General features: G+C 42.2%; 1 protein-coding gene across 1 annotated transcript in view; it reads left to right on the top strand.

Annotated features, from left to right (window-relative positions):
* The window catches only part of LOC121860244 (nephrin-like), a 45,121-nt gene that overhangs the window by 6,514 nt on the left and 17,097 nt on the right, over positions 1-21,510 (top strand). Inside the window, exons 4-5 of the mRNA XM_042357332.1 lie at positions 4,815-4,929; positions 11,189-11,364. Of these exons, the coding sequence (XP_042213266.1) occupies positions 4,815-4,929; positions 11,189-11,364 (291 nt within the window). The remainder of the gene's footprint in view (positions 1-4,814; positions 4,930-11,188; positions 11,365-21,510) is intronic.

The raw sequence follows: 21,510 nt of genomic DNA, 5'->3' as shown, positions 1-21,510 counted from the left end.
GTAGAGTGAAAAAACCTGGTCCCATGTCGATGGTTTCTTTAGGATGGCATTAATTAACCATTTTGTTGCTGTACTCTGTCAACCTGACGACGGTTGCGCGCTAGCCAAGCACTAGCGTTCAAACTTTCACCAGGCACGAAGGGCCCACGTTCACTTGTACACACTACAATCAGTCACAATGCTAAGTTAACCATCTTAACATTATCTGTAACGTTTAGATAGTTCGATTACTTCAAGTGAACGAAGATTGTCTCAATGAAAAAGTCACTTTCATCACATAACAAGTAAAGTTTACAGAGTTATAACAACGGAAAAAGTTATTGAACAAATATTATAATATACTTGATCTATTACAGCGATTTTTTTGGGTAGGAGGAAGTGTTGGTGATGGGTTCTATGCTGCTTTGCCATATCTAATATCAGCTTCTACTCTCTTGTTGTGGTGAACGCAATGTCCACTCGCTTTCGCTTTTCTGTTTCTGAAACTCGACGATTTGCATCTTATTGAACATATTTCGGTAAAGGCCACAACTGACAGACAGACCCTTCGGATATATGTGTAAGTACCGCATGAGGGAGGGTGCCAGGAGTCCGGATGATATACTGTATATTCCTTCCTGACTGCAAGGTGAGCGGCCACCATTTCTCTTCTTCCTGTTCATAATATTTTGTTCTCTTGTAACTAATTACACAATCCCCTCCATAGACGTTGAATTATAGCAGATAATAGACACAAGACAATGCTACACAAGTTATAAAGTCGGGCACAGCTCTAGGCAGTGCAACGAAACACAGATCTGCTCAAAGGCCACTCCCATCACACCTGTACATCCACAACAATTAAATGCTGCAATTGTGGAGGAAAACATACAGCTGTTAGTAACAAATGACTAAACAGAAGAAATTCACCTAATCACAAACTACCTTCGCATGAGCGAGAGAAAATAAAAAACAGCATTCAACACCAAAGGCGATACTGTTTGCCAATGAAATCCTCACCGAAAATTCGTTGTCTCCCTACTTCAACCTCGAATGGAAGTCGTCTATCATAACTGTAGAGAGCGAAGTGAAGTGTGTCGCCTATGGATTCAAATAAAAACTGTTAATGGAACTTTGTACGTCAAGCATAGACTCATCCCAGTTCGTGTTAGTAAAATCCGAGTTAATACGAAGATGACTGTTAAGCCGTTCAGCCACCCCGCAAGATGATGGGCTGTGATATAACATTTATTAATGTGATACAGTTCACATAACTTAGTTAGCAGCGCGTTGTTAAATGCACCTCCGTTATCTGTAAGTAGAACGTTAGGAGTGTCATGCCTGTCGAGAATATGACTCTTAAAGGCTCGGGCAATTGTCTCTGCGCTTTTATCAGGGATAGGTGCTAGTTCACAGTAACGTGTAAATGTGTCTATCATTACTAAAAGATATTTATTATTAATGAGAGTCTCTACTAGATCACCTAAAACATCCATGATGACCTTCTCCCATGGTCGAGAGACTGTAGGACACTTGAGAACGGGGAGAGGTGCTAACGTAGTACCTTTATTCTCGTTACAAACTTGACAATTGTCCACACTCTGAAATCTGTTTTGCCATCTAGGGCCAAAAGTGCTTTAACCGCATTTGTTTAATGCATCTGCCCTTGCCTGGGTGAGCTAGCTGTGGAGTGTCATGCATAAGGACTAGTAGCTCATGTACACGCGGAGCAGGTATGACTAACTGAGTTACAGTACGAGCAGGAACACCAAGTTTGGTTTGCCGGCAAAGAACATTATCGTGAACAACAAACTCACGAATAGGAACAGGAGGTTTAATGTCTAAATTAGGCGTACTACCTTTTACATAAGACAATATATGTGACCACATAGGATCAGCTTCCTGCGTCGCACGTACTCGGTCAACATTAATTGAAGGAAACATGCCTAGATAAAGCGTCTGAGACAAAATTATTCCTTCCTTCTAAATACTTAAGCAATGGTTTGAACTCCTGAATAGGGAGAAATCATCTGGCAAACTTGCCTGACAAGTCTTTAGTGTTAAACAAACTGACAAACTTGCCTGACAAGTCTTTAGTGTTAAACAAACTGACAAGAGGTTTATGGTCTGTAGTTACAACAACTGGATATCCATATACACAATCGTGATACTTCTGTAAAGACCATAACACAACTAAAGCCTCTAACTCAGTAACACTGTAGTTCTTCTCTGCTTTAGAGCGGGCACGACTAGCATACGCTAGTGGGAGTTGCTTCCCTTTACTCTCTTGTGATAACACTGCCCCTAACCCACTGTAGCTGGCGTCTGTGGTTATATAACACTGCCCCTAACCCACTGTAGCTGGCGTCTGTGGTTATCATAAAAGGTTTTGAAAAATCTGGAAAGCAAAGGATGGGCGCTCTAGTAAGGCGGTCTTTCAATTCAACAAAAGCACAATGTTGCTGTTCTTCCCACTTGAAAGGTCCATCTCTCTTAACCCTTTCACCGTGTAACGCACTTGCCATTTTATTCTGACTACCGCCAGACGATTTATTCAGCTTAGTGTAACCTCCCGTTGTGAAAGGGTTAAGTAAATCAATTAAAGGAAGAGCTATTTTTGAAAATCCCTGTATAAAAAAATGATAAAACCCTCCATACTAATGAAAGAGCGTACATCATCTGCAGACTGTGGTCTAAGATATTTACGGATGGCCTCAACTTTGCTAGCATCAACAGTAACTCCGTCTTGGTCAACCACATGCCCCAAATATTGTATTCTAGGTTGTAAAAACTTACATTTTGACAATTTTAACCATACATAAGCTCAAAGACTATACCTTCACATGTCATCAAACAATGCTACTACTAACCTACTTCTACCTTTTCTACTGGGTGGGGCCTATCGGGGTTCGAGGTGCGGCCGTGTGGGTCTTGTCGTGGTGCTGGAGGTCTGTTATTACAATCCTATAACAACCAGCCAGCTGTGTTAGCCACGGCACCTATCTCTACTCCTACTACTTGTTTCCATCTGCTCATTGTCCTTCAACTGAACCTTTTTCACTCCTGTCACTTGGTATGTATGTATGTATGTATGTATGTATGTATGTACTGTATGTATGTATGTATGTATGTATGTATGTATGTATGTATGTATGTATGTATGTATGTACTGTATGTATGCGGCATCATCCTCTAAGTTAATATAGGTTACTTTACTCCATATCAATACCGATAAAACTGATGCAAGATGATGGACACTGTGGGGGGGGGTGAAGACATCTCGACCCACCATAACACATCTGAGATCATATAGTACGAGAAACAACAACTGTATACACCAGAAGAGCTCCAGCAGAGACCCGCAGGCAGTATGCAGCTCACCAGATAATTTTCTGCGGCTTGGGCACTCAGGCAGAAAAAAATCGTAATGAAAGCTCGCCAAATAAAGAATGCTATGAAAAAAGAGAGATAATTTCGCAAGGGTTTACATGATAAATTACTCCCTGGACGGGTATTGCTCGGTATTTATAGTTACTGAGACCGACTATCTAAAACTAAATTGTTTAATATTCACTATCCAAGAGCTTCAACACTTTAATGAAAACTACAACATTATTAAGTCAGGTGCGGTTCGTGGACTGTGTTAAGAGGAAACTTTCCGCCCACAACGCCAAAATGTGTGGACAACTCTGGTCGACTCTATTCCTGCGGCTTAGTGAGGGGGAGGGCAGGGATGGGGAGGAGGGAGGAGAGGGCAGGGAGGGAGAGGGCAGGAGGGAGGGCAGGAGGGGAGAGGGCGGGAGGGCAGGGAGGAGAGAGGGGAGGGCAGGGAGGGGGAGGGGGAGGGCAGGGAAAGCAGGGAGGGGGAGGGCAGGGAAAGCAGGGAGGGAAGGGCAGGGAGAGGGAGGGGGGGTGCAGTTAGGGGGACATTTGCCCCCGGGTGCCGCACACCTCACTACGCCAGTGCACTATTCACGTGTCCAGAGCTGCGTTCACTCGTTTGTCTGCATCACTACATCCGCACTGCTGAATGCAACACAGAATACCGAGAAAAAAAAAAAACAACCCCCTATAGGTAGTCGATGCTAACTGCTGATGCTAACTGCTTGTCTTGACGAGTACTTGGTCCAGACAACTGAAGGTGTCAAAGCAATCATTACCAACTACTGTGCTATATCTCTGTTCCTTATCTAAGCCCGACCTCCGATACTCAACATAGTCAAAGATACTGTAGAAGCGCCTCGTGCCACAAGTCTCTCAAAGAAGCCAATTGAAACTATATAACAAAAAGTCATGTGGATGTCGAGGGATACCGTCAGTACTGTAGCTCGTTAAGGTGTATCAGTAGCGGGTGGTGAGGAGTGTACTCGATTGTGAGGGGAAGTCAGTGGTGGTGAGTTGGTAAAATTTGTTGCAGTAGAAAACTATCAGTGCCAACACATGAATTATCTGCCTCTCCATGGGTACTTTGCATCACCACCTAACTTTATACGAAAACAATATCCTCATGAAAGATCAGAATGAATATGATGGTAAGTAAGAGTGATGAGTGGATAATACATAAGACGAGTGATATAACACGCACATTTAGGTTGTTGATCAATGTTTGCCTTCACAATATTCCTAAATGTACAGCGTTACCTTCCCCTTGTGTACAGTAGCATGAAGAAATACAATATGTAATGCAACACAAAGATGAATTATTGTAATATGTTAATTTAAATCTCAAGTAGTCTGATAATGTCTCTAAAATTATTTCTAAATTCATAATGTTAACATGTGCGTCATTTTCCTTATGGTGCTGCTGTTGACGGTGCTCTTGTGTGGGGCCTCAGAGCGTCCTGGCAGGCCCGTGTTGCAGGTGGAGGGTGGAGGAACGGAGGTGATAGCGGGCGTCACACTCAAGTTCCTGTGTACCAGCGACGGAGGCAGACCCCCGCCCTCTCTCACGTGAGTGCCACTACCTCCACTGTCTCTACGTCACCTCCACTGTCTCTACCTCACCTCCACTGTCTCTACCTCACCTCCACTGTCTTTACCTAACCTCCACTGTCTCTACCTCACCTCCACTGTCTCTACCTCACCTCCACTGTCTCTACCTCACCTCCACTGTCTCAACCTCCATCTTTTCTTGTGTAGGGTGCAAGCTATACAGTATGTCTTTAGTTATAAGTATGTGTAACTCATGTTGTGTTTCAGGTAGTTAAATACACCACCTTTTGTGTTCTTCAAGTACAATTTAGAATTACTCCCAGGCTGGTGTAGGTACGTGTGTACTTTATCTATGTAATGTTCACCGTCACTTGGAACCTCTCACTAACAAGAGGTCTAGTTCTCCTTTCTACAATTTCAGGTTTTCCTTTAAGTTTTATGAGGTGATAATTTCTTGTTCAATGTTTTGATAGTTACCAATTTCAACTAAATGTGAATAAAAAATGCTTAAAACATATGTTCACCGATAAGCCATTCCGTAAGTGAGTATGTATGAGCAGCGGGGGACGAGTTAATGAGAGTTATAATACTGCTGGGGATACAACATGTATATTTCTTAGCGTGAACACATGGTAGCGTATCTAGAGACCTTGGCTGGTAATGTATACATGGGTGTACATATACAACACAGTGTTTGTTTGTGTGTCGGTGTGCCTGGTCGCTATACACAGCTACAAATACTAGAAAAAGAGAGCTGAAATTTAACATGGGGATGCTCATGTACTCCAGAAATGGGATGCTCATGTACCCAAGAAGTGGGATGCTCATGTACCCCAGAAGTGGGATGCTCATGTACCCCAGAAGTGGGATGCTGAAATAACATCCAGAAGTGGGATGCTCATGTACAGAAGTGGGATGCTCATGTACCAGAAGTGGGATGCTCATGTACCTCAAGAAGTGGGATGCTCATGTACCCCAGAAGTGGGATGCTCCCCAGAAGTGGGATGCTCATGTACCCCAGAAGTGGGATGCTCATGTACCCCAGAAGTGGGATGCTCATGTACTCCAGAAGTGGGATGCTCATGTACCCCAGAAGTGGGATGCTCATGTACTCCAGAAGTGGGATGCTCATGTACCCCAGAAGTGGGATGCTCATGTACTCCAGAAGTGGGATGCTCATGTACCCCAGAAGTATCATAAAGTTAGAACTTTTTTGGGGGGGTTGGTCCCAGTGGACTACTCCCTCCGCCTCCAATGGTGGAACCTGCTCATTAAAAACACATAAACTTTTGTTTCTTTGTCATGCACGGCCGCGGTTCTTAAGAGCTGAAACTTGGTATGCTTATATAAACATCCCCGAGAATACAACGAACATATAAAGTGGGCCCCGCTAAGAACAACAACAGGTTTTAACATAGAGTTGAATATTTAGTATAGTTAGTTTTTCCCAGTGCACTAAATTTTGGCCAAGGACGGATATAGGCCGTGTGTGTGCGGGCGCGCGGCTCCTGACAACTCCTGGGTCGGGTTTTGTGACTTCAACGACTGGTTAACATTTGACTTTGAGAATTGTAATATATAATTAAAATATAATTCCAAATGGTACACTCGGGAATGATTGATGTTCATATCATTAAATGGTTTATAATAAGTTGTTGGACATTAGTGTGTCAGCTGCCTGATGTTAACTTTACTTTTTTTGTCGGTTTAAATTTAATACTCCATAGTGGGAGAAGATAATATACAACACATATCGTGCACGACTTGATCCCCCCGCGTGTCGTGGCTCACCCGCCGAAGACAAACATACTCTGTAGGTTGAGCTGAGGTACACACAACACGGTGAAGAAGCCACCATTTTTTCCTGGCTGGAATTACACGTAAACAACAGTGAACCACAGGACACGATCTACACAGACGATACTGGCTGCTTTAAGTTAGACCAGCAGTGTCTTCTGGGGGAATGTTTGCCGCTTATAACTGTATATAGATTTTTGAGTTGTCGTTCCTGTAAAATTGTCGTGTTTCTATATCCTGTTTCACTCTTGGTATATCTTTATATGATTACACAAATATTTGTGCCATAATTTGTGAAACATCAATGTTCACCTTCGTCACTGTCCATCTACATATTCACCTTCCAAGACGTTTCTGTATGTGTTAATATGTACAAGTGAAAACATCGAACCAAACGCCAGGAATGATGGGCTGGAGATGGATGAGGCTCTAATGTTACAACTTTACTCATTAAGTAGTGACGGACTAATTATATCAGACAGTGTGGGCCATTCCCCATGGGTTGTGTGTTGGTAATGGACAAAAACCTTCTCACACCCCATATGAGAGTCAAGAGCGTTGCAGCTGGTCCACCAACACTACTTCTTCCCGGCTTTATATATCTCTTCCGGTCATATATAACTAATGTGTCTTCTTAAAAAGCTCGCCTGTACCTTATATATCAACTGTACTTCCTGTTTCTAGAAAGTTTTATCTTGTCTTAGCTTCTCTCTGCTGTGCCCGCGGACTATACTAACGTTACACCACCAAGGGTAATCTTCCCATAATTTTCCTTCCAAAAGTTTCTCAGTTTGGGCCCCAGAAAATCCTAGTAAAGCCTTTTATTTCTGTTCTAACTATCTTATGTATACATTCACAAACACACTCGCACACACCACACACACACCTGCATTCCTGACCTCAATCCTTTCACTTTGTAATTTTCACTTTCCATCGTTTATTCTCCAACTTTCACATTCGAGACTTTAACATCCAGCTCTTTCACTCTCTAATTCTTTCAGTCTTCAACTTTTCTACATTCACTTCCCACTTCTTTCATCCGTCCAAGTCATTAATTCACGTCATCTTTAAACACAATCAATTCACCCGCAATAACTTACACACTTCACTCAGGCTCAGCAAGAAACGTATTTTTTTTTTTACTCTTGCAGTAGTTGGTCTTGAGCTGAAGCGCAGTCCACCATGGCCGTTGTAATGATACCCAACATACATACATACATACATTAAACACACACACGCGCGCGCACACACACACACACACACACGCACACACACACCAGGCATGGGAAAATTAATTAACTTAGCTTGACTAATTAACTTTTGAAATTACAATTTAACTTAACTTAATCGAAATTTTGGCAAATTAATTGATTAACTTCGACTAATTATCAGTTAACTCCTTAGAAAAAATAACCAATAATATATAACACACCAGCCCTTGTGCCCAGTTGACTTTCCTGTACACGAAACGTTCGGAGCCAGACTGGAGAGGCCGCCCTGCCCTGCTGCCTCTCAGTTGTCAAAGTTACCCTTTATGTATAGAACTAAATAAATAACGTAATTTAAATACTGTGTAACATTCAGTGCCATAATATCCTGACAACGGGGTTTAATTATTATGACCCTTGCAAACTCTACTCTGTAATCCTTTTGCGCTACCACTCACAGGATGAGTATGGGGTGTACAATAAACTAGCCGCTGTTAGCGGCAAAATAAAAAAAATCCATCTCACTGTCCGTTGCAGTGTCCATATGATAAACGGTATTTAATCTCAAGACTTATACCAAGGAAGTAGTGTGCCAGACTGCCTTACTATTCAGGTATTCAAACTACAGTATTCATTGTCTCTTCTGGAGAACATTTACAGGATATTAAGTTATTTAATCCACATGAAAATTCCCCTAAGCAAATTTGACACAGACGGGTTAACTTAACTTAATCGAAAAAAATCTTAACTTAATTAGTTAATGTTAAAAAAATCACGTTAACTTTACTGAAAAAATGAAAATTAACTAGTTAAATTTTAAACGTAATCGCCTCTCTCTCTCTCTCTCTCTCTCTCTCTCTCTCTCTCTCTCTCTCTCTCGTATTTTCTTCAGTTACATCTTCCCCCATCTCATTAATTCCTGCCCATCATCATCCATCTTCTTACTTCTATTTGTTCTCACTTGATCCCATCATATCCACATAACTCTTCTTTAATACACAGTGTAGTTAATTATGCCTGTGTTACACCTATAAGAGGGTTGCTTAAAGCCCCAAGTTGTATTTGATTAGAACTGAATGGTTTTAAAAATACCGAGAAATGTATAGAAACGTGAGTGATTTTTCAAGTTTCCACAAGACTTAATGTGAGTCAGTGTTTTAATGACTTTTATAATGTGTCTGTGTTATTTTATTTAAACTAGTAGATCAAATCGCGATGAAATTATGTTGGGTAATTATAATTGTATCTTTGGTAGAAATAATTCAATTAAATATAGAATTAAATTCCTCAACTATTTCGGAAGTCTCGCCTCACGCATGATGACGTCACTCACACAGAGGAAGAATTGCAAATAGTTGGGATTCTGTGTTTTTTATAAGAAACGTTAAATTAAGTAAATATAAAGACAGGAGTCCCCGCTTAACGAATTATAGGGAGTTACGGAACACGAGCATTAGGGTAAAAATTTCACTTTACGGTGAAATAAACATATCAATTTACCTGTGCCATAAGCAGGAACGTGCATAGGTAGGGCTCAAGGGGAGCTTGAGTCCCTGCCCCTTTGCCTTGCCAGTTATAAAGTGCCCTCCTCGATGGTGTGTGTTTTTCTTTTGTAAATCTTCAGTAACAAGAAGGTGGGGTATCCATTAGTCGTGAAAAAAGGAACAGATTATCCCATTTAAGACGGAAAGAACTTAGGGATAAAAAATCCTCTTATATTATTCTAAAGCCAAGTATAAACACTCTGCTGTATTATTATGTGGGGCTCTTTCCTGGCAGAGCTTGGATTATAGTAGAGACGTGGCTGAGCTGTAAAGTGGCATTCAATGACCCTGCTTCTTTAGTTTATGTTGTAAATATATTGTCTAATAATATCATTGTATGGTATCAGATTCATCTACACTTGAAGTTGGAAGTACATATTGACAACCGGTACTTGTTTCATAAAGAAGCAGTTTGCATGTTGCTTTTATTGCATATTAACTATATTTTCATTAAAAAAATTATTATAAAATATACCAAAATTCAAGGATATTCATAGCAACTGTACATGGTTTCAAAATGGCCCTCAAATAGATCAGATTTACAAAAAAAATTCCTGGACCCTCCCAGCTGCAAAGGTTCACTTCGCTCACCTCCTCCCTCAGGGTATTGGTGCCCTTTTTACAAACTCTCAGCCGCCCTTCTGACAGACCTGTGCACGGCCCTGGTCCTCAGCTTTATACTTGAATCAGTTATTTATGGAGAATGTCACCCACTGACTTAAGGATTTACTTATTAAGAATTACTATCAGGACCTGAACTTGATAAAGCCAGTGTAAAAGGGAGGAAGTTGACTTACTATATCCGACATATGACACCCGACGATATCAACAAGAATAATACCTGTTGAAGAGAAGGAGAGAAACACAATACGAAAATTATGAAAAAATACCTTGTGAACTAAAGAGTCTAAAACAGTTTAAGGTTGTGTCAAAGAAGACATAATTAAAAACAAACAGGAGAGTCTCGTCATAAGAAACAATATAGTGCTGGTGTCAGACAAGGAGCTGAAGCCATTACACGTAAGAAGGATCTCAGATTCAAAGGAGACGAAGATTCTAATTGAAATCTTCACAAAGGACAGGTGATGATGTGATTCCAGAGGAAAAACTAAAAAATATACATCTGCACAGGTGTCTCAGACTTCCTGAAGACGTAGCTCAGCTGTCCAAGTCACAAAGAATAAAATAAGTTGGGGAACACAAAAAGATTCAGAATCTTTTTACATCTTAAAGGACAGAAGAGAAAAATCGCCACAGGATCATCTGCAGCTGTTCGTAAGATGTTTTGTTAACGTGACAAGAGACTCGAACAATGCTACTGCGTGTATGATTGTGTGCCCTGTATACTGACCCCCACTACACTAGGTATACTAATGGTCATCAGGTATAGTCGTCACCGGCCGAGGTCTGGCAAGTTACTAGCGACGTGAAGCTTTGCAACTCCGACGTCTCAATATATCCGCATCATACATTTTAGTTTTACATTAACAACATTAATCAAACGTAATATAACATCATTAACGATATACACGTCTTTCCTTGTACACTCAACATTGTTAGTCTTATTTCATGACGGTTGTTTTCCTGTTGTTTCAGTAGAGTCTTCCTCCTAAACAAAAGTGATTCGTTGTTTCATGTCTGATATCAATCATTAATCACTGTATAAAAATGGTTAATGGATTTGTCTTCGTGTAATGTTAATGAAGACAATTGTTGGTTTTGGTTCAGGATGTACAAGAACAAGAAAAAGCTGCCGGTGGAGATTAATCAAGAGGGCTACGTGACGCAGGTGAGGGCAGCGCTGCAGGTGATGCCAGCAGACAACGGTGCCGAGGTTAGGTGCCAGGCGAGGAGCCCAGCCACGCCCACGCCCATCACCGCCACCACCACCATCCATGTGCTCTGTAAGTTGATCACCTACCATACGTTCCCTCGCCATACTCATCACCACCATCCGTCCCTTCACCATAATCGTCACCACCATCCGTCCCTTCACCATACTCGTCACTACCATCAGTCCCCTCACCATACTCATCGTCACCACCATCCGTCCCTTCACCATAATCGTCACCACCATCCGTCCCTTCACCATAATCGTCACCACCATCCGTCCCTTCACCATACTCGTCACTACCATCAGTCCCCTCACCATACTCATCGTCACCACCATCCGTCCCCACACCATACATCGTCACCACCTTCACATTATGCCTGTGTACAATAAGGTCCTCACTTTAGCACCATCCCGTATCTTCGCACCAAACTCTGGAACACAGCGTTATTTTCATGTCGCTATGTACTATCGTGGACAAAAGTTCGCTCCTTCCCAAACTGAAGCAGCATCGACCCGCACAGCACACCCGCACCAGATAACAATCAGGGTTAGTCAGTTCGGAGACTCATTCCCGTGTCTCAGTTTCACTACAGGGAGCGAACTTTTGTCCACGATAGTACAGTAGCTAAAACAACTCTCTGTGCAGGTGGGGGTCAATATGCTCCGAAATTTTACGTGTGACTAGTGACGGCCCTCATATACCAAAATTTATCGTCCATGGTATCATATTGTTTCCCACAAAGTATGCACAGATAGTTGTTTTACCTACTGTACTATAGTATTTGCTTAACGTTACTATCAAAAGACGCTGTTATTAACACTAATATGGTGTTAAAGAATATCGAAATTTATCTACGCAAATAAATAAATAAACTGGATGTATTTTATATCAAGAGAGCATTTGCAATATAATTTAGTGCACTAGACCACAACACCAATGTTTTATATGTTTTCCCAAAGTTTTTCTGAACAGAAATAAACATTGTTATTATCGTCTCTGTTATCATAATGCTCGCCCACAACGCCTTTACTCTTATTAGACAACACAATTCTCCCCACAGTACATTCACTCGGTATATTTATAGTTGATTATAATAATTCTCCGACATAAGGTACTGTACAGGTTTGAGTTATAATACTGCTCCCCCATAGTAACGTCATAATCAGTACACATCTAATTATCACAATGCTCCCCCAAAGCACCTCATCTCTCAGTACACATATAGTTATCATAATGCCCCCTAACCCATATAGTTTTCATAATGCCCCCTAACCCATATAGTTATCATAATGCCCCCTAACCATATACAGTATATACTTCTTTCAGTATTCGTATAATAATCATAATACTCCTCCAAATCACTTTCAACACATGTACAGTTGTCACAATGATGCCTCAGAACACCTGTACTCACTGTACATTCAGCATTGTCCTCCCTCACGTCACTTTCATTCAAGGTATTCGCAATGTAATAATAATGCACAGCCACAGCACCTTCACCCTTAGTACACGTTTAGGTATCTTATTGCTCTCCAATATCACCTTCACTCTCAGTAGTCTTATTCATGTTAATGATCTCCAACAGTGTCTTTACTCTTAGTTTTAGTGTTACGTCTTTATTTATGCCCCACGCCTCACAGTGCATCAATACAAGTGGGTGTAGTAAAGGTTCTCTACGGCAGGTATTTTTATATGGCACGCAAATTTTGGATAGGAGAGTAATCTAGTGCTAAGACATTGATGGTTAAGATAATTTTACAGAGTTCGTCAAAGGTTATGATGGGTGGCCATCAAGCCCAACGTGTTTTCCTGCATATCCATAGTGAGGGTTTCTACACGATCGAAGTGCCAAAGACCACATGACTCGGTTGTGGTAATGCTGGCCACCACGTCAGAATGAGGTCAGCCATCTAGGATTTCCTAGTTAGCCCAAAGGCAAGTCTCAGCCCTAGCTGCAAAAAAAAGGTGGCAACCCTCTCCTTAACCAACAATGGAACTCTTGAACTAACAGGAACAACCATGAACTAACGATGTTTTTAGTTAACACCAAAAATAAATAGACACACTTGTCCATCGTGTCATAATATGAGCAGAAGTAGTTGTACTCACCTTGCCCTGGTAGTAGAAGAAGCCTTGGCATCACCCATCATGTCTTGGTCCAGGGACGATCCTGCCTGAAACAACATTCATGAATGAGGCTACATTGACTTTTATTACTCTAATTATATACAATTTTATTGATATTTAAATAAAAATTTAATAAACCGTAACACAAGAGAGGTGGATACCTCCATCCGTCAACATGGCTCAGTACAGCTGCTTGATATAATTTGACACAACAAAGTACAGGAAGTCATAATGGTCAGGACCCCAAAGAGTAACTTACTCACAACCTACACTAAAAAATTTCCGGTGCTGTGATTCTTATTTATTTAAATAGGAATATCTTTCTACAACATTTTCTCTAAAACTAGTGATGACAAATCGTGATGCATATCACATCCGCATCCATGGAGTATCCGCAAAATTTTCACATCCACATTTAGAAAATGTCGATTTTGCGAATTTGTAGAGCTTAGGATTTTTATAATATTTATATAATAAAATAATTTATATAAATATAAATATTTTATCAGACACACACAAATTCCTGGATAACAACACCTGTGGCCCTCAACGCTACTGGGGTCAGATTTCAGTATTAATAATCTATTTATGTCTTACCGTTCTGTTTATGTGACCTAATCTTTCACCCAGGATGGGAGACGGGTGTTAAGGGTGAGGGGTTCACAGGATGAAGGTAGCAATATGTGTATCTTCTTATAACTTGCACAACTCTCTCGCCCCACCCCCCTCCCCCCTCTCTGTCTCTCATGCCTGAGTGTTTTTCCCATTACTCTCTGAAAGATCGCGTGCATGTACCGACGGATCGAGTAATTACCCAAATGTAGTCGCAATGAAGTCAAATGATGGTCCTACAAGCGTAAATCGGGCTGTGAATCACTTCTCGAATATTATTTGGTGTCAAAGTCACAAAAAATTGGTAAACTTAATTTAATCTGAGTTGTGTTAGGATAGGTACATGCACTCGATCTATTAACTTAGATTAAATTAACTTACAAATTTTTTTGTGGCTTCGTGAAACCAAATACTAGTTGACAAGTGATTGGCAGTCCGATTTATTCATGTAGGACCATTATTTGACTTCATTGCGACTACATTTGGGTAATTACTCGATCCGTCGGTACATGCACGCGAGCTATTAACTCAGATTAAAGTAAGTTTTCCAATTTTTTGTGACTTTCTGACACCAAATACTAGTCGAGAAGTGATTGGCAGTCCGATTTATTCATATAGGACCATTATTTGACTTCATTCCGGCTATATTTGGCTACATTTGGGTACATTTGGTTGTGTCAGCTCTGGCCCACAACAACTACGTCCTCACTGTACATCCTCATATTTAACACATTAACCTCAACAAATACAACCCGTGTTGACAATCTCGTGATATTATATTCCCTGACCCACGATGACACTTTGCGACACTTCACTGTGACACTTCTTAACGCGACGACAACAACATCGGAACTGACCGTCGCGGTTCATATGAGAGTGATTCACAAAACACCTCAAAGCAGGTGTCGGAGCTTCATGGGCTGAATGAACCTTTCTCACAGCGGCGTACCGTGGTTGCACTGTTGAGGCATGCATATATCAGTTATCAAATCAAATATCAAGTAGGATATGGCCTTTCTCTAAATAAGGGTTGTGAAACTTTCATAAACACCTAATTTCTTAAATTATATTAGCGGCATTTGTCAAAGTAGTTAAACAAATGACTCGGCATCATGTACAGTCACCAAAAAGTCCTGTCGCGAACCACGAACCCCGGGATTCAGACTCGTAAACCCGAAGCAGTAGACACTGATACATTATTCTGTCCATAAATGCTTCGGATTCAAGAGTCTGAATCTCGGGGTTCATGGTTCGAGACAGGACTTTTTTTTGGGTGAATGTACAACGTTGGCCCTCTGTAACGTTGCCAATGATCTTATTGATGAACATTTAAATAATTAGTAAATATTTTTATTTATATGATCCGATTATTATTTCAAGTAAAACAGAAAAATTAATAATTTTCCCAAGTGAAAAACTATAACTGAAAGCGGACTGTAGGATTATTTAGAAATATTTAAAATAATAATGTGGACCAGTTTTGTCCAGCTGACGGAGAGCCGCCGACAGTCTACATAGCCTCTCGACAAGTGAATGCAGTTTTCGAATTGCATGCATTTGTACCCATTATATTTGCAGAAACCTTATTAAATAGCCACTCTTATGGAACAACAACTCTTAGGTAATATAATATCACCGTATAACATAAGACTTCAGGCTTATTAAGGGAAAAAATATTAAATTTTACTAAAATGGCTCAAATTCCTTATGGTCCATCGCAATAAAGTTCATTTTAGCATGTTATTGATAGGATGGTTACGCCGATATGTTCACTGGGGGGCATGTGGCTTATCCTTCTGCACGCATTAAGGACACTGAGTCTCCTCATTGGGGACACTGGTCTCCTCGGCATTGAGGGACACTGGGGTCTCCCTCGGCATTAAGGGACACTGAGTCTCCTCGGCATTGAGGGACACTGAGTCTCCTCGGCGTAAGGGACACTGAGTCTGCTTGACATTGAGGGACACTGAGTCTCCTCGGCATGGGGACACTGAGTCTGCTCGACATTGAGGGACACTGAGTCTCCTCGGCATTAAGGGACACTGAGTCTCCTCGGCATTGAGGGACACTGAGTCTCCTCGGCATTAAGGGACACTGAGTCTGCTTGACATTGAGGGACACTGAGTCTCCTCGGCATTAAGGGACACTGAGTCTCCTCGGCATTAAGGGACACTGAGTCTGCTTTGACATTGAGGGACACTGAGTCTGCTTTTGACATTGAGGGACACTGAGTCTGCTTGACATTGAGGGACACTGAGTCTGCTCGACATTGAGGGACACTGAGTCTCCTCGGCATTAAGGGACACTGAGATCTCCTCGACATTGAGGGACACTGAGTCTCCTCGGCATTAAGGGACACTGAGTCTCCTCGACATTAAGGGACACTGAGTCTCCTCGGCATTAAGGGACACTGAGATCTCCTCGACATTGAGGGACACTGAGTCTCCCTCGGCATTAGGAACACTGAGGTCTCCTCGACATTATGGACACTAGGTCTCCCGGCATTAGGAACACTGAGTCTGCTTATGAGGGACACTGAGTCTGCTTGACATTGAGGGACACTGAGTCTGCTTGACATTGAGGAGGACACTGAGTCTGCTTTGACATTGAGGGACACTGAGTCTGCTGGAGACACTGAGATTGATTGAGGGACACTGAGTCTCCTCGGCATTAAGGGATTTTGGTCTCCCCTCGACTAGGGAGTCTCTTCCGACATTGAGGGACACTGATGACATTGAGGACACTGAGAGTCTCCTCGATATTAAGGACACTGAGTCTGTTTGACATTCACTCGAGCATTAAGGGACACTGAGATCTCCTCGACATTGAGGGGACACTGAGTCTCCTCGGCATTAAGGGACACTGAGTCTCCTCGACATTAAGGGACACTGAGTCTGCTTGACATTGAGGGACACTGGAGTCTGCTCGACATTGAGGGGACACTGAGTCTCCTCGGCATTAAGGGACACTGAGTCTGCTTGACATTAAGGGACACTGAGAGATCTCCTCGACATTGAGGGACACTGAGTCTCCTCGACATTGAGGGACACTGAGTCTGCTCGACATTGAGGGACACTGAGTCTCCTCGACATTAAGGGACTGAGTCTGCTTGACATTGAGGGACACTGAGATCTCTCGACATTGAGGGACACTGAGTCTCCTCGGCATTAAGACACATTGAGATCTCCTCGACATTGAGGGACACTGAGTCTCCCTCGGCATTAAGGGACACTGAGTCTCCTCGACAAGACACTGAGTCTCCTCGGCATTATGGACACTGAGATCTCGACATTGAGGACACTGAGTCTCCTCGGCATTAAGGAACACTGAGTCTCCTCGACATTAAGGGACACTGAGTCTCCTCGGCATTAAGGAACACTGAGTCTGCTGACTGAGGGACACTTTGACATTGAGGGACACTGACATTGAGACACTGGTCTGCTTGACATTGAGGGACACTGAGTCTGCTCGACATTGAGGGACACTGGAGTCTCCCTGGAGGGACTGAGATCTCCCCTCGACATTGAGGGACACTGAGTCTCCTCTGAGCCTGCTTGATGAGGGACACTGACTCGGCATTAAGGGACACTGGAGATCTCGACATTGGGACACTGAGTCCTCGGCATTAAGGGACACTGAGTCTCCTCGACATTAAGGGACACTGAGTCTGCTTGACATTGAGGGACACTGAGTCTCCCTCGGCATTAAGGGACACTGAGATCTCCTCGACATTGAGGGACACTGAGTCTCCTCGGCATTAGGGACACTAGAGTCTCCTCGACATTAAGGGACACTGAGTCTGCTTTGACATTGAGGGACACTGAGTCTGCTCGACATTGAGGGACACTGAGTCTCCTCGGCATTAAGGGACACTGGTCTGCTTGACATTAAGGGACACTGAGATCTCCTCGACATTGGGGACACTGGGTCCTCCTCGACATTAAGGACACTGAGTCTGCTTGACATTGAGGGACACTGAGATCTCCTCGACATTGAGGGACACTGAGTCTCCTCGGCATTAGGGACACTGAGTCTCCTCGGCATTAGGAACACTGAGTCTGCTTGACATTGAGGGACACTGAGTCTGCTCTGAGGGACACTGGGTCTCCTCGACATTGAGGGACACTGGTCTCCTCGACATTGAGGGACACTAGTCTCCTCGACATTGAGGACACTGAGTCTCCCTCGACATTGAAGGACACTGAGTATCCTCGACATTGAGGGACACTGAGTCTCCTCGACATTGAGGGACACTGAGTCTGCTCGACCTTCCTGAGTGAAAACTGAGACTAAAACTAAATCTGTATTACTGGAGATACTATTTAAAAATATATTTTTCTTTCTACTAGGCATGCAATGCATGCCTTGCATTCATTAACAATACGCCACTGCTTTCTCATTACTGTGAGAAGACTTCGATTGTATCTCTCTCTTTGAATTTACTAAATACCTGATTCGTTGATCTAGAAGCAATGTGGCTTAATGAAGGGAAGTCGGAATCAAAAGCCAATACTCTAAAGTAAACACAACTCCTTCTCCTTTTATTAGCTGCCATTGATTTGTTTTCTTTAGCAAACCATGTGTTATGATGTAGGCAGCAGCCCCAGAGACAATATATATTGCTCCCAACAACTGCGCTTACCTCACGATAAAGTGACAAGGACATATTCTGATTTTATATTTCGTTGTCATAAAAAAAACTTTCTTTGTCATCATATAAAGTGAACTGTGAGGATGGCCTAATGTTTGTCGTGAGAACTTCGGTTTTATTAACCTCGGGATGGAGCGCATCAGCTGTTATTGTGCTGGCTTATGTTCCTAGAGACATTTATGGACACTAACATAAATTCTCCTCCACACTTCAATTGGCGCACGGTGGCAGCAGACCACAACCTCTTGCTTGTACTGGTGCAGTGTTTTAAAAAAATCCAATAAAGTGTCAGTTTGGTTTATTAATCTCGTTATTGACGGTGAGATAAAATTACATAAGCTATTCTAATTAATAATAAATTGGATGTTATTATGTTGAAGTCAACTCTTGGAAATAAGATCCTCAAATGACATCGTTTGCCCACGAAAAAACATAGTTGCAATTACTTGCAGTCGTCAGTTGTTCTCGTTCAGGTGTGGCCTCTCTCTCTCTCTCTCAGCGACATCAAATGCTGTATGATATACTGTACAGTTGTGTAGTGTGTGTGTGTGTATCTTTCTTTATGGATCTTTATACTTAGGTTCACAGTGTATAAGAAAGCTGTTGGTCATGCAACTGTTCTTGGACATACTCTTGGTGAAGGTTTACTGACTGATGAGGTTAAAAGTGAATGTGTCGAGATACTAACGTGTGTGACACATCACCCCTCTCCACCAGTTTCCCTGATGTATGCTACTACTGGTAAGTCAAAACCCTTGCAAGATATTCCAACAAAACCCCAGAGAAAATCCTCCTTACCCAGCCAAGTCCCCTCTCACACTCATACCGTATTTTTCTCCGGGCTTAGCGTCACACTACCTACCCATACCAACACAGCCTCACCTCTACTTAATATACCGCAATCCTGTCCCATTCACCTCCATGTTAATGTATCAAACATTGTCATTTACTCCACAGTCATTAGCATCACCACGTTTAATTTTCACTTTACTTAACCATATCGTGTGTTAGGTTCACTACACTTTGTACTATCACCACCATTATGTGCGATATCTTCATCATATATCATGCTTCCTTCACCACACGCTGTACTACCTTCACCACAAACAGTACTTCCTTAACCACACACAGTACTTCACTACACACATAGTACTACCTTCACCACACACAGTACTACCTTCATCACACACAGTACTACCTTCACCACACACTATTTCCTTCACCACACACAGTACTTCACTACACACATAGTACTACCTTCACCACACACATAGTACTACCTTCACCACACACAGTACTACCTTCACCACACATAGTACTACCTTCACCACACACACAGTACTACCTAGCCTAAACTCAGTGAACAACAACAATGTTAGAAGGGCACCTGACCACAGCCCTTCTCCCTCCAAGCGTACTTCACCCTCCTCACCTCCACACAATACTATTTCTGAGTTCTCGTAGTTATGTCTCTCCCTCAGGCTTTGGTGTCCTCGCTGCACTACTCGTCTTTTTTTTTTCGTGGTTATTCCCAAAATTCAGTTGCTCTATCATAACCCACGTAATTAACCCTCACCTCTCTCCCCTGACACTGCTGCCGCTCCCCCTCTCGGCCCTAACTCACTTTTCTTACTCAGCACAACTCTGTCCTCTCACCACAGTTTAATCTCTTTTCTCCATCTCATCTGCGGAGTTCCATTTTCTGCTTCCCTGTACCACCTACTTTCTCTCCGAGTCAATTTCTTCCCCCATCTCTCTTTAGTTAGCTTCTCTTCTTGCATTGAGCTGTTCATTCTTTTCTGTGATTTTAATTTTCTCACTCCATTTTCTTGACTACTTTAATCATCCCTGATGTTCCCCCTGTTATGAGTTCAGATATAAATCTTTCTCTTAACTATTGACCCTCGTCTCCCACCCACTCACTCATCTGCTCAACGGTGTTATATCTTTCCCCCATTAATCATTCCTCCTCTCAACCGAGTATTTTTTATGTAAATAATTTTTTTCTCGCTCTCTCTCAAAAGCTGGTGAGTCCACTGCGGTCTGTTTTTTTTTACTTAGTGGAACGTGTCTTTGTACCTGATAGTAAGTGCTGTTACGCTAAACGGACTATAATTTATCTGTCAGATGCTGTGAAGTATTGTGGCAATATATGAGTGACGAATGGTGGATTTAAGACCACTATGGAAAGTTTAGGAGTCAGTGGAGCACTTCTGCATCCACGTTGACACGCTTCTCTGCCCAGTACAGTACACCAGACATGCGTGTCAGGTGTACCATATGTTTGTGTCCTGAGAAATAAAGCAGTTTATAGTGAGCATGCTTATGATCCCCAGGGTAACCCATATACATTATACAGAGAGTTCTATCTTTCATAACCATTAATTGTTAATTGACGAGACTAATTACTAACCTTATTACGCGCCTATCCAGCAGATCATGTCTGCATACACCCACACAAAACATGATTGATCAGGGGATCATATCTGTGTCTAATGCAATATGTATTTATGCCCAATATGGAACCTGCCTGCGTGTTTTGATGGAGTGTACTCGGTTGCCGGGCAGAGCAAGACTCTTGCTGGCTCTGTTACTCGTTTTCTGACATAAAGAGAAGTTCAATAGCGTTTACCAGAAAATCTCTTTGTTTAGCTTCCCAGGTTAAACTTCCCCCCCGCACCAATATAGTCCTGAGTCCCTCCCAGTTTGATCACGTCATAACCAAGTATACAGAGAGACACACCAGGCAGTAGGCAGCTACCAAACAGGGAGGTACTACCGGCTGGGAAGATATTGGAAGCATAATGTGTTGTCTAATGGTAGAC

This window comes from Homarus americanus, unplaced genomic scaffold (assembly GCF_018991925.1).
Source record: "Homarus americanus isolate GMGI-L3 unplaced genomic scaffold, GMGI_Hamer_2.0 scaffold21914, whole genome shotgun sequence".
In the NCBI taxonomy this organism is placed as follows: domain Eukaryota; kingdom Metazoa; phylum Arthropoda; class Malacostraca; order Decapoda; family Nephropidae; genus Homarus; species Homarus americanus.
This window is presented reverse-complemented; position numbering and strand designations above follow the sequence as displayed.